The 17,906-nt window shown below is 36.2% G+C and overlaps 1 protein-coding gene across 2 annotated transcripts in view; it reads left to right on the plus strand.

Annotated features, from left to right (window-relative positions):
* Positions 1 to 17,681, plus strand: part of LOC106129812 (kinesin-like protein KIF21A) — a 68,149-nt gene extending 50,468 nt beyond the window's left edge. Inside the window, exons 21-32 of one of the 2 annotated variants that reach the window (XM_013328491.2) lie at positions 496 to 597; positions 1,316 to 1,456; positions 2,602 to 2,712; positions 8,311 to 8,461; positions 8,968 to 9,082; positions 9,321 to 9,492; positions 9,999 to 10,136; positions 10,442 to 10,587; positions 10,825 to 10,973; positions 11,401 to 11,621; positions 11,983 to 12,035; positions 14,911 to 17,681. In XM_013328491.2, the coding sequence (XP_013183945.2) occupies positions 496 to 597; positions 1,316 to 1,456; positions 2,602 to 2,712; positions 8,311 to 8,461; positions 8,968 to 9,082; positions 9,321 to 9,492; positions 9,999 to 10,136; positions 10,442 to 10,587; positions 10,825 to 10,973; positions 11,401 to 11,621; positions 11,983 to 12,025 (1,489 nt within the window). In that variant the 3' untranslated portion in view covers positions 12,026 to 12,035; positions 14,911 to 17,681. The remainder of the gene's footprint in view (positions 1 to 495; positions 598 to 1,315; positions 1,457 to 2,601; positions 2,713 to 8,310; positions 8,462 to 8,967; positions 9,083 to 9,320; positions 9,493 to 9,998; positions 10,137 to 10,441; positions 10,588 to 10,824; positions 10,974 to 11,400; positions 11,622 to 11,982; positions 12,036 to 14,910) is intronic. The other variant, XM_013328490.2, reaches the window with a different exon arrangement.
* The last annotated feature ends 225 nt before the right edge of the window (positions 17,682 to 17,906 follow it).

The following is a 17,906-nucleotide window of genomic DNA, read 5'->3' on the forward strand; positions in this document are numbered from 1 at the left end:
AATCCCAAGTTTGTAAGCCTATCCCTTAGTCGCCTTTAACGACATCCATGGGAAAGAGATGGAGTGGTCCTATTCTTTTTTGTGTTGGTGCCGGGAACCACACGGCACTAAATCCATTTTATACGGGAAAAATCTATGTAGGTACATGCTTGCATATAGATAGATAGATAATTCATTTATTTGATTTGCTACACACGATTTACAATTTCATATGGAATACAAATCAATAGGGTGTGAGTTGCAGCAATACAAAATATACGGGACTAATCACACAGGTCGAGCTTGCCCGAAGTCATTTCGAGGCTTGTATTTTGTAATATATACTTAGATAAACAATCAAGACCCAGGACAGTCAGAGAAGGTTCTTTATCCACCATGAACTGACCGGAGATCGAACCAGGAACCTCTCAGTTCAGATGCGAGGAACCGATTTCTTTGAATATTTTATGAAAGGAAATACGCACAACAGTTTTACTTATACCGAATTTGTTGCAGCTCTCTACTTGAAAGACTACCGCCGAATGGCGTGAGAGAAGTCAACACGGCGCCTACGTCGCCGCCAGATGATAACGTCAATTCTCCATTCCAAAGGAACACGTGAGTCTTCATTATCTATATAATAGATAATGTTTAAGTTTAAGTTATTTTATAAACACAACAAGTTTTCTTTTTTAAACCCATTAACTTCGATCGGAATCGATAATCCCCGATTATCATGTTTTTTTTAATATGAATCGTATTTTTTAACCACTCGCTAACTGACGCTTATTTTTGTAAAACAAACAGCTCGTAACAAGTTATGCACTTGTTTTTTACAATAGAATTTCAAAAAAAAAAACTAGCATAAATGGCCCTAAATATAACATAGTAATCTCGATTTTGAGCTTACTTAACCTCTGGAATATTATTAATATTAATTCCGGTCAGGGGCCGTCTTGGTTACGACTTCGCGACTTGGACGCGGTGCATTTCGATGATGAAGTCATACCTCTTCTTCTTTTTTTATCTCGCGAAAAACTCTCGCTGTCCCGTTTCAAGTTATAATAAAAAGCGAATCAGCTATAGTATTTCGCGCAATAAAAACAGCGTCGCGCTTTCCTTGCTACGGTACCTAGCTATACCGTTTGTGAAGAACTCTTCACCTAACCTCACCGATAAGAGCTAGCTCTTCAATACGAGAAGACCTTCCTTTATGAGTTACCTTACCACTCATATCAATTAATCAATTTATTTGTCAAACATAGGTACAAAGATACAGTTGTTGAATAATAATACGAGTACGTATAGAAGGTATCTTCTGTCTTCTTCTATTCAGAGTCCGGCGCGGTTCAGTGCGACTTCGCGACTTGGGCGTGTTGCCATCAGACGAGGACCCCATGACGCAATCTTTGATGGAACCGTCTTCGCCCAAGCCGGCGCCTCTTAGCAGGGTTCCCAGTGCACCGGGCAGTCTCAGGTATTTATATATTTTAAATTTATCTGCATAGGTACACACATTTGTATCTAGTTTGCCTATACATTGATAAATATACTAAACCTATTAAAATACGGTAAATTTAAATTTGAACACGTTATTTCCCAAAAATTTGTTGCGGATACAAACATAATTGTTAATAGATTCTGTTTGTTTTAAATGATAATATTTTAAAACTTTCTGTAGTATTTATATATTTATTACAAACAAATTTTGTTTCTTTTTTGTAATGGATTGAATAATGATTTTTATTTTTCTATTAGTGTAGATGTATAATTAAAGTAATCGATAGCAAGTTATCGTTTTTAACCTTTAAGTACCTAGTTAAAATTGTACATGAGTTTTTTTTTTAATTTGTCACAGTATTGTCCAGTAGCAAAATATTTGAATATTTTTTTTTATTTATATACTAAAAATTACAATGCTTTTTAGGTATGACTTATTAGAGCGGTCCGTGTACGACGGTGCACAAATTTAACACGTTAACACATTTTGTATTTGGAAGGATTTATGTTACATGTAATTCACGCAGATAAAGATTGATAGATTGATACACCGTTCTAATGAGAAACATCCTTCATTATGTATTTGACACTTGTGCTGTCTTAAAATTTAACAATTCTTTGTTTCACAAAATACGCAGTGACAGTGATTGCCACTTTTTTTTTCACCATATAACGTTGTTTTGGTAATTTAGTATTACGATAGTACAATTTGAAGCCAACTTCCTAAATCAAAATTTTATAATAAAAAAATAACTTTTTTTCGTTTGATCAAAAATAAAATGATAAATTCTTTATTTTTTCTCCACATCATTAATCTTAGTAAAATTCAAATATATCGGTAAGGTGCCCGATTGAAATGTGTGATGCGCACAAAGGCACAGGTTCGAATCCTACCTCAGCCTTATACCAATGTCTATTTTCGAAAGTTATAAACATTAGTTTGAATACTAATCTACTACTAATTACATCAACATTGAAAGTGTCAAAAGTTGCAAAGTGTTTCTTCCTTAATTGCATGATATAACATGCCTTTCTGAATTTTGAATAGCGAGTTTGGCTTCTGATTTGTAGATATGTACTTTTGTATTTAGTACTCACGCTTTGTCCCGTACTCCACTCTAGGGGCCTCCAACCACTAGGGCTGACGTCCCCGTTGCCCCGGCGGGCCGTCCCGGACAGTCCCCGGCCCGTGCGCCGCCAGTTCAGCGGCGGGAAACCCGCGCCCGCCTCATTGTACGTAAATACCGTGCGCATGCGACGATTGTGCGAGAGGGTGCACAATTAGCCAAACACGAACTTTGAAAGTCAATAGATTTTATCTTCTCTCTCTCTCTCTCTCTTTCTACCACTCCAGTTAAAACTCGGAGCTGAAAAGAGAGAGATGATAAGACATTGCCTTTTAACGTTCGTGAAAAAGTCCCAAGTTTCTGGATGATATGATAATTTTGGGTTAGTGTTTTGTTTAGGTCCTGTAACAATTAATGAAGACACATTTTCAACCGACTTCAATAAAAAAAAGTCGTATTAATTCCGTGATTTCTTTTGCGTATGATGAAATTGAACGAACTACTCTTATGTACGTGTAAGTCTTCGCAAATCCAGAAACGAGGTCTGTAAATTTTGAGGGGTAATTTAGTTTAATTTAAGTTATTATATTTTTTTATTCCGAAATACTCTAATAATACTACTCATATCAGTCAATATATAATCTTGTTAAAAGTATCTCTCAAAGTTTACCTGTATGTTATTAAGTGTATTTGTAACGAGTAATCATGATCATACTTTAAGGTATTAACTGAAATAGTTTGTTTTATTATTACCTGAAATTACTGAACAGATTTTTCTGGAATTCGACACACAAAATCCAAAAGCTTTTGGATTTTATATATTCAATACGTGACAAATGTCAACGTGAAATATGTTCATTTTACCTAATCATATAGATACATCCTGTATTTTGTATATTTTTAATTGCGTTTCACATTGACAGTGAACGCGCCTCTATTACATATTATTTTAATATCCTTGTAATATTTTACTTTAAAATTCGAGTAGGACACCATTTTTACAATTGATTATTTTTGATAAAAAATTGTGCCTATTCCATCTCTTTCTTTTAAGTTTTCTTACAAATCACAGTTAAAATACTCTTCAAAAATTATACTTTAGACAATATGAAAATCTGTAGTGCCTGCGTAGTGCTATCTCTATCTATAGATCCTACTATAGTTTGCATGAAACACTTCGCTTGGGTTTATGTGCTACAGTTACAAGTAGATGGAACGTAGAGGTGAATGGCCTTTACCAAATTGTTTGCAAATAAAATTGTACTTACATATTTTGCATAAAGCGAAATATGTAAGTATTTAGAACCTGTGTAATTTTTTTACATAGTAAAAATACTCTTTTTGAAGCCAAAAAATAAATAGTATTAAAAATAACAAACAATTTAGTAAATGTAGTGAACAATACCCCCTTAATAAAGAGGCTATATGGGTTATTTTGTGTTTATGTGTTATGTGTCAATTTATCGCACATGCTAACGATTTTTGTTACACAAATTTAGTAACAGTTAAATGTTGAGATGTTACATTTAGCACATTTTTGAGCTATGCACAGCATTTTAGCAAGATATTCGCTGCCAAGCATGTTTACTATAGTTACCCTCACGATTGAAATTATACGCTCTTTTTAGGACTTTTTTGCGTGTTCCCAATTGCACCCATAGACGTTTCCCTTCTTATTTTTTCTTATATACTTATTTTGAGTTCTGTTCTTCAAATACAACTTAGTTACACGTCATTTTCCTTACCAAAACATAACATTCGAATTTTAATAATTAATTTACTTTATTCTAACTTCAATAATTATACAAATCTAGTTGACTATGTCCCAACAATCTCTCTCTCACCTTTGCGTGTTTCCGGTTCCACTCACACACACAGACAGCAATGCTACGGGATCCGCTTTACAACTTTTCTCTCCCCTCTTTGCCCAGTTTTGGGCTTCCTCAGTTATTCCTCACATTCATTTTCTTCGCCAGACTCTTTTGCTGGAAACCAGCATACCATAATAACATTCTTTATGCATCCTCCTCCTCGCGTCGTATACCTCATTGCTGAGGGTCGTGACTCCCCCGCCGAATCACTTTCTCCTTGATCTCTTCCTTCCACCTGTTGCGATCCTTTGCGTCGTGGAGGGCCTTATGGAGATCGGTGTTTAGTGACGATCGGATTTGATCCGACCATCTTGTAGGGCTGCGACCTCTAGGTCTTTTTCCGTCAACAAATTTATGCATGCGTGGCACCAAAAGCACTGCTAAGTAAATTTTGATGTTAGCACGCGCGATGATTTGACCTGGTACCTGGGACTGGGCAGGTGGGCGAGGGCCTCACTGGCACTATTGGTTGCAGCCTCCTGACTGACCTGTTCATAGTCGAGGACTGAGATGGCGCCGCGACGGGAACACGCCGCAACATGTACATACAGAGGGGAATGAGCGATGCATGACGAGCTTAAAGATTAAGAGAACGTTGCACCGTTTGATTTTATTGTTAGGAGCCCGATTTCTTAACCCGTGGCGCGTCCCAAACTCCAAATTCGTGTTAGTGGTTATGTTTGGGTTCAGGACGCGCCACGGGTTAATCAGGGACAGTGGAGCATTTAGGTGTTTAGTGATGATCTGCGATGACCCCGCAAGTGTAACATACAAGATGCGAGCTGAAGAGCTTCAGAGGGTCGATTTATGAACGTTGAAAAAGCATAGCTTCTGTTACCTCTCTCTTTCTCCCTTCAGTAAATTTCAAGGAGAGAGAGAGGAAACATATGCCATGTTTCTTTTAAACATTCTAGAATCAGAACTTTGAGGAGAACTGACCACTTCAGAGTGCTTCATCTAACTCCTGGTTACTGCAGACGCCTAGCAATAGTTACAAATAGTGCAACTATCTCTTGAAATATTAGTCTAAGACTAATTCGCTTTCAGCAAAAAAGAACTCCTAACTTTCCTCACACGTGAATAATCCAGTTATTTAAAAGTCTATTTTAAATTTTGAAGCAATTCTTGTATTGTTGTGTATTTGACACAGTCAATAATCCATAATGATATTCGTTATTAATCTGGCGTTTATTCTTTTTATCTAGTTAAAGTATAGTCTGTTAAGGTATAAATGAATATAATATGTATACTAAGTAAACAAATACGAGTATTTAACTAATCCAAATACTAATAAGCCAAAGGCGAACTGTTTATATAGGTACTTTAGAAGGTTTAATATGGATTGAACAGCCGCAGTGGCGCAGACGCTGAATTGAAAATCCAAATAATTTATTTTTAAACTTTATAGAATACCATTCAATCTTATATTATAAATGCAAAATTTAAAATGTGTAGTCCATGTATGTAAGTCATTCGTTCGTGCCCGGAAGGCTGGAAGCATTGCCACGTTGAATGGTTATTAATTACAGTTAGATTTTTTACAATTCCAACATTTTTTTATTTTAACTAGAGGGCGCCACTATGGCAGTTTGCATTTCAAGTAGTACAATTTTATAATTAATAACTTCGTTGTCACAATGTATAACATTAAGCTTTAATTCGGCATCTGTGTACTTATAAGTTAAACCATTTCGCTTTAAGTACAAAGTTAACATATTCTAAGTCATTTATTAATTTAATACTATACCGAACTATATAACTTCAGACAAATAAAGAACAAATTAATATATTCGTACGGGAAGGTAAGTTGATTTATAGTCGATATATAAAGTAGTTGTATATAAATGTGTAGATTTGTAATAAAATGTTGGTAAAGAATCCTGTGTTTGTCTACATCCCGCATGCCGCACCCCCTCCGCTAGATACGTCCATAATCACAATGTATTTATATATATATATTTTTAATTTATTTGATGAGTTCCCTGATACTTTCTTGTGATTTAAATCTCTTTTGTTAATGGTGATAGGCTATCACTATTTTATATGTAAAGGAACATGTTATGTGCAAGTATTCTAAGAAAATTTCATAGTGCAATTCTTTTTAAATTAACACCTTTATATTGAAATATTTGTACTAAAGAACAACAAAACACCTTGTAAAATATATAAACTTTTATTATGCTATGACGATTATGGACGTTTTTGCATGACAGTACAAACGCGGAAATGTAGTATGCATCAATATTTAGTATTGAACAAGTATTTAATCAGCTTTGTAGTGCATGCATGCTCGCCAGTGCATCCGCTTTTGTACAAGATTGTACTATGTAAGATAAAGATCTTTGTAGTTGAAATTCAACGTTCTGATGACATGTATCCCATTTTTTTATTTGAATATGCCATTCAAACTCGCAACAAACATAGTTTAAACAGTCCGTGTACCCTCATCTATATCATGATACAGGTCGCGATGAGCTCACCTCAGATAAAAGAAAAAGTTTATTTCTATAAAATATTTATAATATTTACTATCTTTTTAAGTTTATTCTCGATCAGATTTTTAATTTCCTAGTTCTTTTTTTATTCACTAAACAACGTTGAAAGATTAAAATCGTAATGATCTATTAACATTGTTTAGTTATAATTTAAAACACGTAGCAGCGTAGATAGAAAATTGAAGTGCACGTCGCTATACATAATTGATGTCCATTTTTCCAGTAAGTATATTTTTATTTCTTTTTTGTACCACCACACTTTGTTTTGCTTGTCACAAACCATATAAACAGCTCATTAAACAAAGTTTACTCGCAGTAACTATCCCTCTCATATCATATATTTAATGAAGTTACTACTAACGTAATGTGGATGAAGCGAAATAAGTGTGCAGAGATCGTGGCAAATGAGAGATGTAGTACTCTGCCTACCCCTCCGGGACAAAGGCTTGATTTTATGTTTGTATGTAATGTACCTATACATTACATACTAAACACTACTACTACCTAACACTAACTACCCCTCGCTGTATTTTGTATGTCCTGTTTATTGCGAGGGATTTTTTAAACATTATATTACAATAAACATGTTAGTCTTAAATAGAACATCCACCTAAGAAACTTATACATACATAACACTGAGATTTCAATGCAAATTCAAGTGTACGTATAAGGTACTAATATTTTTCCGTGATGTCGTAGTGGCGTTTTGTCCAATTGTTGTACTGTATTGTACTGTACATAACTGCAGCCTTCATAATCACGGTGGAGGTTTTATAGTTATTTATTTATTTTATATGCACTTTTATAACGTCAATATCCACAGTAGTATAACTGCTTGCCGCTTGATTTTCGATGCAGTCTTAAATTAGGACTAAAATTTATTATCAACAACACGTCTACATCAAATACATATTTTGCAAGACAGAAAGGCTCAGTGAGACAATCTGTTTCAAGTAATTTATTTAGATTCATCATTTCTTATCTTACAAAACGTTTTAAATTTTTAACCCTACCAGTGACGTTTTAGGATAATTATCAAGGGTGCGACCATACCATATAATTGACTCCATTCTCTTCTTTTATTCTTGCGCATTAATGGGGTCGTTCTCAGCTTTTATTCTTATTGAAAGCCATAAACATGCATGTCACTAGCTTCTATCGTATTTTAATCATCTTTTTTAAGAGTTTTCTGCCCATTTGGAAACTACGAGGTGGACGAACCATACACTACACGTAGGGAGTACATGAAGGGTTCCAAACCTCTCACAGAGTCTCACAGAGTTTCCATCCGTTTTTTCTTTTAAAAAACTACCGGGAAACTTTTTAAGCTCAACTCGGTATTATAAATGCACACCTTCTAGTTTCCCACACATATACAGTCTGAATCCTATGCTTCAGAGAGGCGAGTATGACCGGCGTGGTGGCGGGGACTCCGCCCGCGTCCCCGGGGGCGGCGCGCCGGGCCCGCGACGACGACGTGTTCCTCCGGCTGGCCGGCGCTGGCCACGATAACTCACCCCAGGGCACTGTCAAGGAAATGGCGGCTAAGGTAATTTAAGCGTTCTGCTATTTAGCTCCAAAAACATAGTTCCAAGTTTATTTATTAATTATATTTTTTTTTAGATTGATTAAGCTGGGTCTTAGATGTATATCTATATAAGTATTTATTATGAAATATAGTATCGTTGAGTTAGTATCTCGTATCACAAGTCAATCACAGTCTTACTACTGTATACCTATATTGTCACTATATCGACTATATATACTATACTTTAGGAGACTACTGGGAATAATCGCATTATTTGAACTTTCGAGTAACACCTTACACTTTGTATTACTTCCCTACAGGCAGATTGAGGCCAAGCGCTTTGGATTTTTAGGTAATTAAAAAAAAAGACCATATATCTTGTTTATCTTTTTTACTGCCTAGTCTAGTTATTGGCTACTTAGTCCGTCGCCCAAAAAAAATCCCAAGTTATAGCCTATCCCTTAGTCGCATTTTACGACATCCATGGGGAAAGAGATGGAATACTAACAATTAATTTTACTTCACAGCGCGCAGGCTGCGGCAGCGGCGTATGGCTGCAGTGCACCCATGTAGCAGAGGGGCATGCAGGGGCGGCGCTGTCATTGGCTGCCACCAATAACTTGCTCTATAGCGGCGGAGTCGGTAATTATAACATATTCGAGTCGAGCAAAGAATCGATGGCATTCTCGATTTTTTGCATCTCTTTCGCGAGAATACTGGCGAGTTGCTGTACTGAAATTGCTGTTTTTTTTATTTGCATTTATCTTTTTGTGTTGTCCATTTCTTCTGCGTATTTATTTCTTACAAAGTCAACTCACCTTGTAAGTATGTAATTACTTGTAATTTTAAAAGCGTGTTAATATATCGTTTATCTCATCAGACCGTACAATCCGCGGCTGGGACCTATCAGCCGGTCGCGAGGTTAGGCGCGGCTGGTGCGGCGGGGCGGTGAGCGCGCTGTGTGTCGGAGAGGACGGGCTGCTGCTGGCGGCGGCCGGGGCGGCGGTCAGACTGTTCGACACCAGGACCAGAGCGCCTCTCACTACTCTATGGTGAGTCACAGACACACCATTAGTAGTATCGGCCTCGACCACCACCAGGGGAAGGTCATCTAACAGGCTAGGTGTCTGTAGTTCCAACCCGTTGAAATTTTGCTTGCGCGATGGTGTAGCATACTTCGCTGTGAACGGCTGAAGACGTGTGACGTAGAGATGTCGCCATAAACTGTTGGACACTCTGGATCAGAGAGAGCGCCGCTCACTTCTCTATGGTGAGTCAGAGATGTTACAGTTTCCCTTCCATGTCTAGCGATGTTTTGAGCTCGACCGCCGCCATAGGTAAGATCTTCCGTCAAGCTAGCTTCTTTTCAATGATATATCAACAAAACTTAGGATTTTTTTGTAGGCGCTGGGCTAGCACTAGCAACCTGTCACTATTTGAATCTCTATTCCATTGTGAAGCCATACAGCTGAACGTGGCCTTTTGTCTTTCAAGACCACGCAAGCGATACAGACGTGGCTATATGTATGTATGTATGCATGTAACAATGTTTGTGCAGGTCGTCCGGCGCGACGGGCGCGTGCCCGGCGGCGCGCGGCGCGGGCGGCGAGGTGGCGGTGTCGGCGCTGGCGCACGCCGCGCCGCACCGCCTCTACACCGCCGCCGGGGACAAGCTGCGGCTGTGGGACCTCCGCATGTAAATATAATACAATTAGCTGCACCCCCGGGCTTCGCTCCCGTGGAGTTCGAAATAAAAATGACTCATTACGTTATTGCAGGTTCTATTGTAGCCGTGTACCAAATTTCATTAAAATACAGCAGATTTTGCGTGAAAGATTAATAAACACACATCCACACATATACCTTGAAATTTTCGTATTTTGTATTATTAATCGTAACTGTAACTGTGTGTTGTCTTTTCAAGATTGTCGGCTCTGTCTACCCGCAGATATAGACGTGACTATATGTATGTATGTGTATTGATACCTTAATGTTTAACAGGTTAGAATGTGTCTGCAAAGTATGGTCTGGTCACGCCGCTGCGGTGATGTGTCTGGCATTGGGCCGAACTGGAGACTCAGACATGGTAGTCACTGGGTCCAAGGACCACTACGTGAGGACCCTGGACTTGCAGACCTTAGATACAGGTATGAAAATAGCTAGGAACAGGACAGTAAACAGATGAAGTATGACGGGGTCACGGCACCACATTGATTGTAACGAATAAAATTTTGAAAAATCTTGTAATTGTGTATAATTTTTTTCGAAAGTAGATTTTCTGTTGCCATATGGCAATTTCATTAACGTTTTCTATTAGATGTTAAAACCCTATTTGTGAAAAAATATTGTTTAGAAATAAACAGTAGTGTGCTTTTTGTTTGTAGGAGGATGTGAACCTAGTGGAAGACGTCTACTGGAGCCCCCTCACTATGACGGTGTCCAAGCCCTAGCATTGTGTGGTGACGTGCTGTACAGCGCCTCTCGTGACACCAGCATCAAGCGATGGAGTTTGTCTGACAACACGCTCACTCATGTATGTATAAATAAATACATTCTACATTATCAATAGTAAGTCAGGAAGATGCTGATAGTATTTTACTAGACAAATATTATTTTAGAGCAATTTTATCGCAATGGTTACAAGTACTTTTGGACAACTATAGACTTAAAAACATTAATACGAGTACATTTCATTTAAAGTGTTTACTTAATTCGACATAAAGATTCAATAATCAATCTACCAGAGGTCGTATATTTCAAAAGGATCCATTATATTGCCTTGATGTTTCCAAATTTAAAAACTTGGCATTGTAATTTGAACGCTGGGCTAATAAACCTGTCACTATTTGAATTTCAATCTTATCAGGATATGCAGCGGAACATGGCTTTTTAGTCTTCTCGAGACTCTTGGCAAAATCTACCCCGTATGGAACAGACTGTGACTATATGTATGTTTCCAGACGGCGATGAACGCACACAAAGGCTGGGTGACAGGCGTGTGTCCAATCGGCGTCAGCACAGATCCTACCGCACCCGCCATCGCCTCCTGCGGCCGAGACGGAGCCCTGCGAGTGTGGAACTCTGGGTTAAGGGCGTTGGCCACGGCGCCTATGACCGATGCCGCTCACGCACTGAGGCCCCACCCCGATCCGAGGAGGATGACCTTGTACACAGCTGGGAAGTGAGTAATGTTAGGTTATACTTTTACAATAAAAGGAAGGTCTACTTGAAAGGTTATTCGGGCAGGTTTTATAGATGCCAAAGGAGAAGTAATATCTCACTATTGGAAGATTCCCTTGCCTCTTTTAAGCTGATTTACTACGGCGCCTAAGAAGAGAACGCTAAATAGATCAACTAAGGCGGTTAAGAATGATGCTGCTCGTGAATTGAAAACTCCCCTAAACCCTTGTTTTTATAGGAAACAAACATTCATTCTAATCATTTTTGTTTGTTCGATGGATGTATAAGTTCGTTTGGCGAAACATTTTTGTTTGTAACGCATAATGTATGTGTCTGGGTGTGTGACGTGCCATGTGTTGCAGCGGCGGTGACGTGCGCGCGTGGCGGCTCGTACGCGACCAGTGAGCGAACACAGGTTAGGGAGAACTTATTGTAACCTTATTGTTTGTGTAATAAAGTCTATTATAGTAATTAATGGCCGTTTGTAAATGAAAGTATAGAAAAATCGATTCACAAGGTTTAGAGCTTACAATTGCTGACATAATTTGACTTCATCTGAAAACTCGTCTTGGATGTGAGGACATGGATTAAGCTTGAGATTCCATAAATTTCTTTAAATAAAGTGGAATTTTTGTCATAAAACAGCGGGCTAGAAATTGAAGACACAATCCCCGAAGTACATATGATGAGTATATACTACTCTGTCAAGAAAGTAGCGGGAAAAGATCAATAATACACAAACTGTTTGTTATTCATCCAAATTTATTTTATCACCTTCAAAATATGCTCCTTTAGAAACGATACACTTACGCCAACGAATAATCCAATCATCAAAACATTTTTTAAACGCTGTTTCCGGAATTGAGGTCAGTTCTCGCCGCGAATTCTCTTTTATGTCTTCTACCGATTGAAAACGGGTGCCACGAAGTGGTAATTTGAGTTTAGGAAAAAGAAATAAGTCGGCTGGAGCCATATCTGGTGAATATGGTGGTTGCTCGATGGTATTTGTTGAGTGTTTGGTTAAAAATTCGTTCACAATGATGGCCTTGTGCGAAGGTGCATTATCATGGTGCAAAATCCAAGAATTTTCTTTCCACAAATCTGGCCTTTTTCGTCGGATTTGCTCTCTTAAACGCCGCATAACACTCAAATAATATTCCTTATTTACCGTTTGACCTTCTGGCAAGAATTCCGAGTGCACAACACCGCGATAGTCAAAGAAAACAGTCAACATGACTTTGACTTTTGAACGACTTTGGCGTGGTTTTTTCGGTTTCGGTTCAGTTGGAAGGCGCCACTCCGAAGCTTGTTGACTAGTTTGCATGTCAAACTCGTAAACCCACGTCTCGTCACCAGTAACAATGCGTTTCATGAATGTTGGGTCGGAATTGACTCGTTCTAGCATGTCCTCAGCGACTCTCATGCGATTGAGTTTTTGAAAAAAATTCAGGTCTTTTGGGACTAGCCGAGCGGCAACATGTTTCATACCCAAATTATTAGTTAAAATGGTACGGATCGACTCGTGAGATATAGAAAGTTCGGTGGCTATCTCTCTCAAAGTTGAATGAGGATTTTCAGTCACTATTTCCTTCACTTTTGCGATGTTAACTTCAGTTGCAGACGTTGATGGCCTACCAGAGCGAGGCAAATCTTCCATCACATCTCGACCGCTTTTGAACGCTTTGTACCACTCATAAGCACGAGTTTTTGATAAAGTCGATTCACCGTAAGCCTTCTGTAACATTTTCAGTGACTCCGAACACGATATTCCATTGGCAATGCAAAATTTAAGACAAACTCTTTGTTCGATGTTTTTATCCATTATGAAATTAGCAATACACACTAGATATGATATAACTAAAAATAGCACTGTATTTAATGTAAACAACAGATGCAACTCAAACTCCGCGCCAAAATGGAAAACAGTTGTGCCAATCTAACAACAACAAAAAAAATAAAAATTTGAATTTGGAACCATAAATAAATAATCCATTCCCGATACTTTTCTGACTGAATGTATGATGAAAGAGAGAGAGAGAGAGATATTGAGAAACTCAAGTTATACCACTTCTTATGATCTGATCTCATCATAAGACCACGTATCCATATGGTGAAAACGGAACACTAAGCCAAAATTTTTATAATGTGATCATGAATGCAGCTGAATAAAAGGTACAGTATTTTACGGACTTTATTACGCACACAATACGGTTTATAATAGGAAATCAGAATAGCAATCAACTCCCAATTCTGCTAAGCATTTTGCCACAATCGCCTCACAGAAGCACATCTTCTATAACGCTTGATACATAATCCATCAAATCCATCATCCAATTAATTATCCTAGGAATAAATTGATCCGAAATCGTTTAACGATATTGGTGTTGGCATTTCTATTAAACACTTTGTAAACATTTTATTCATCTTAAACTTTCTGACACTGGTATTTTGGTATTAATTGCTGAAAAAAATTTTGTAATATTTTGCTTGCAGAAAATAATGACACCTTACTTGCCGAAAATCATTTCGTATTTTGCGCTTATTTCATATCGATACAACTCTTTTACATGTTATTATCTTGTTTTACATGTGACAACTTATAAAGAAGTTGAAAAAAAAATAGGTATTAAATTTTAATCAACATTCATAACTTCGCGCCTAACTAAAATTTAAAAAACAAGCTAAGCTTTAAATAAGACAATTAGGAACACCTTTGTATTATATCATATTAAATTAATTTTATTTACTTTCATGACATTGGTGGTGCGGTTTCAGCTTACAGGCATTGTCGCCGTCGCTTCACACAACGGACAAGCGTGCTTCGCTATTTTGATCCTTAAAGCAACGCTGTAAAGTTGTTTTTACCATAACCTTCTTTTGCCTTCGAGTAACACTAATATTTCACTGTAGTAATCACTAACCTGTGTAGCTTTCATTGTCGTTTAGAAACTTATTTTAGATTTATAATGCTGTTGCGAATTTGTATATAACCTATCGTTACATATTTATTGTCCTTGTTTATTATTTATAAGACTACATGGTTCGTTTTATATGTGTCTCATAACGTCATCGACTATGTATGTGTCTCATAACGGAACATCACCTTTAATTTGATGTTTGATTATTTTTTTGTTCATGTAACACGAATGGTCACACATATATAACAATAGAGAAGAAAATCTAAGACGTAAAGTCCGTATTTTCAGATCATGACTGTGCCTTTAGCCAGAGTCATATAGTCGTCATGATTTCACCAAAGAGATCCTAACTTATTCTACATTTTCCAATAGCGATGGCCGTGTCCGATGTTATGTGCTGCGAACCACCAGGTGACAATCAGCGGCGGGCGCGAGCGTGACGTCACCGCCGTCACGGATACCTCGCATTAGTCACGTGACTACGCGAGACACGCAGGTTTCATCGCCACGAGATAAAACTGTTTTATCGACACGAAACAATACTGTTTTATCGCCAAGAGATAAATTTGTTTTTTCACCACGTGACAGCATGCAGCGTGCCCGCCGAGCCTGGAGGTGACATCGTGATTGGTCGAAAAGTAAACGTTCTAATTGGACTAATCTAAATGCATTTGGAAGGCGTTTTTCGATGCGTAGATGTTAAACTATAGGTTGGATAATAGATACTGAGCAATTTAAAATGAGCAATTTTCGGTAGTATCTGGTTTTAAAAGTCTTTAACTTATTGACTATTTAAAAATTATTTCCAATCGAAATCCTGGTGGGTTATTCAAGAACTTTGACAAGTCATATTACCTTTTCTCTCTAAGTTTTAGAGAGTAGACATGTCTGGTTAACGTTCATGAATATACTGTTCAGAATGTTATCCGTTTAAGAATATTATAACGGACAAACTAATTTTATAATATATTAGCACAGTCACATCTAGCTAGTTTTCTTAACTAACTCTCTATGTCTTAACCTAGAAAGACATTTTTAATCTGTATAAGTCGCCCTCATAATAAAGACATCGTGATAAGCTCAAGTAGTAGTTTGCCTACCGTCCCATTTATAATAATGATCCAGTGTACGTAAATAGTGATGTTAGGACCAAAAAGACAACATTTTTATTATGAGCTATCTATGACATTAGTTTGTTAGCATTATTAGAAACAATACAATGAAATATTTTTTTCTATTCTTAACACCATTGAATGCATTGTAATACTTAAAAGTTTTAATTTATTATAAACTCTTAAGAGTTTTTTTTTCAATATTTACTCAAATCAATATGTATTCGATTTTGAAACAAAAATTTGCTGCTTTCTCGACAACTTTCTTCTCCATAATATTATATAATTTTAAGTATTACATTGTGTTTACATAACTTAGCTGGAATAATACTGATCGTAACAAAAGACTAAAACAATTCAACAATATCAATTTTAATCAGTAGACTGGACCATTTATGGCCTAAATTGTATTAACTATTACTAGTATTAACCATAGCGCATAGGATAAGTAACCTTAGCTCTAAAGATATTATCCTGATGTAATCACGTTCACAAGTATACTGCTAGATCACAACAATGGCCTTCATACAGATAATAAGTTGTATAACCAAAAGTTGAATGAATATATATAATGCATGTAGTAGATAAGTCTTTTAAAAGACAAATCATATAATAATTAATTTTTGATTTGTGGCCTAGTTATTTTCATTTGATGTAGTGAAAGTATAACGATCTTTCCCTGAATTAAGGCTGAGTCTTTTTTTGTTAGTTTAGGTAACATGTTTTTTTTACAATTTTATATGTAAGTATGATCAGTTGTCTAGAATATTTTTTGTTCATAGTAATCGATTGAATTATATAGTTCAAGTATATACAAATATTTTAAGCCAGTCATTATGACCGTGCATATAATTTAGAATTTAAAGTTTTTAAGCCAATGCCTTTTGCCAAATTATTCGCACAAGTATTATACAATTTGCATACAGTTATTTATGTATTCGAGAAGAAACTGTATTCTTACAATGAAATCAATTTTATTGCGTGTATATTTAGAAATCATTTTAATCCAAGATTTTTATTAAAATATTTAATATTTCATAGATCATTTGATCAAATGTGATTAGGATTTCACATACCTATTTTAATACATTCCTTTACTACGGGTATGAAGTATTTTACAAGAATATAGAACGTCGAGTATTATAATTTTTATTTCGTAGCATTATGAAATGAATAACCATGATTGAAATTTAAAGATTTTATTATTTAGTATATTTTTAGTTTATGATAATTTTATCGCATAAGCATCGCAAATCATCACAAATCATGAATTAAACATACGATTGGTAAATGATCTCCCGTAGAATCCCTAACTAAATTAGTGAATGCTATATGTTTGAGGCTATGAGTTTAACGCTAGCTTTATTGAAAGATATATACGTGTTATTTCTAATATATGTATATCATGTTAGGCCTGGCCATTGAAATAAAAACTATGATTTTTATTTTTCTGATCACGTTTAGGGAACGTAGACTAGTCATTTGTTGCTGCTAATGTGTTGAGTGATTTTGTGATTCTTTTTTTATACCTATAAGCGAAACAATACATATTGTAACAATTCAGTGGCGATACAGCCAAGTATATTTTATGAGTTAAGAATTAAATTGCGCCTTTTAATTGTAATTTTTAGATGAGTTATATATAATAACATGACGCTCCAACTAACAGTTGACTTTAAAAATAACACTGCATGGATGTCAAATATGGATAAGGCTCAATAAAGTGGCAACACTATCTATTCTATACTAAATATTATGTATTAGATACTTTAAAAAGTAATACCTAATTAATAAAAGGGACGTGTCATGTTATCGTAAACATAATGCTCATTATTAAAATTTATGCTCTCTTTTTGAATTTATTTGTATTTAAATTAAATTGTGCAAGCTTGCAGCTCCAAAATCTTGAATCATAAGTTTTAGCTCATTAATTTTAGTTTGAATTATTTTAAAACAATATTCATCAATTTTTTTATTCAAAAATCAAAATTCTTAGTTAGAAATATATTTATAATGCAGAATATTTTATGATTTTACATCCTTAAAGCTGAAATGTTATAATAAAAGACATAACTGAATCAATAAAAGCGTTTAATTTTTTGCACCCTTCGTCATTTACATACATGGGTACGTCATTTCATATCATCACGTCTATATGCCTCGCGGAGTAGACAGTGCAAACAGCCTTGAAACGATTCACAGGCCACGTTCAGCTGTTTAGAATGATAAGAGTTGATATTTAAATAGTGACTGGTT

The sequence above is a fragment of the Amyelois transitella genome, chromosome 3 (genome assembly GCF_032362555.1).
Source record: "Amyelois transitella isolate CPQ chromosome 3, ilAmyTran1.1, whole genome shotgun sequence".
In the NCBI taxonomy this organism is placed as follows: Eukaryota; Metazoa; Arthropoda; class Insecta; order Lepidoptera; family Pyralidae; genus Amyelois; species Amyelois transitella.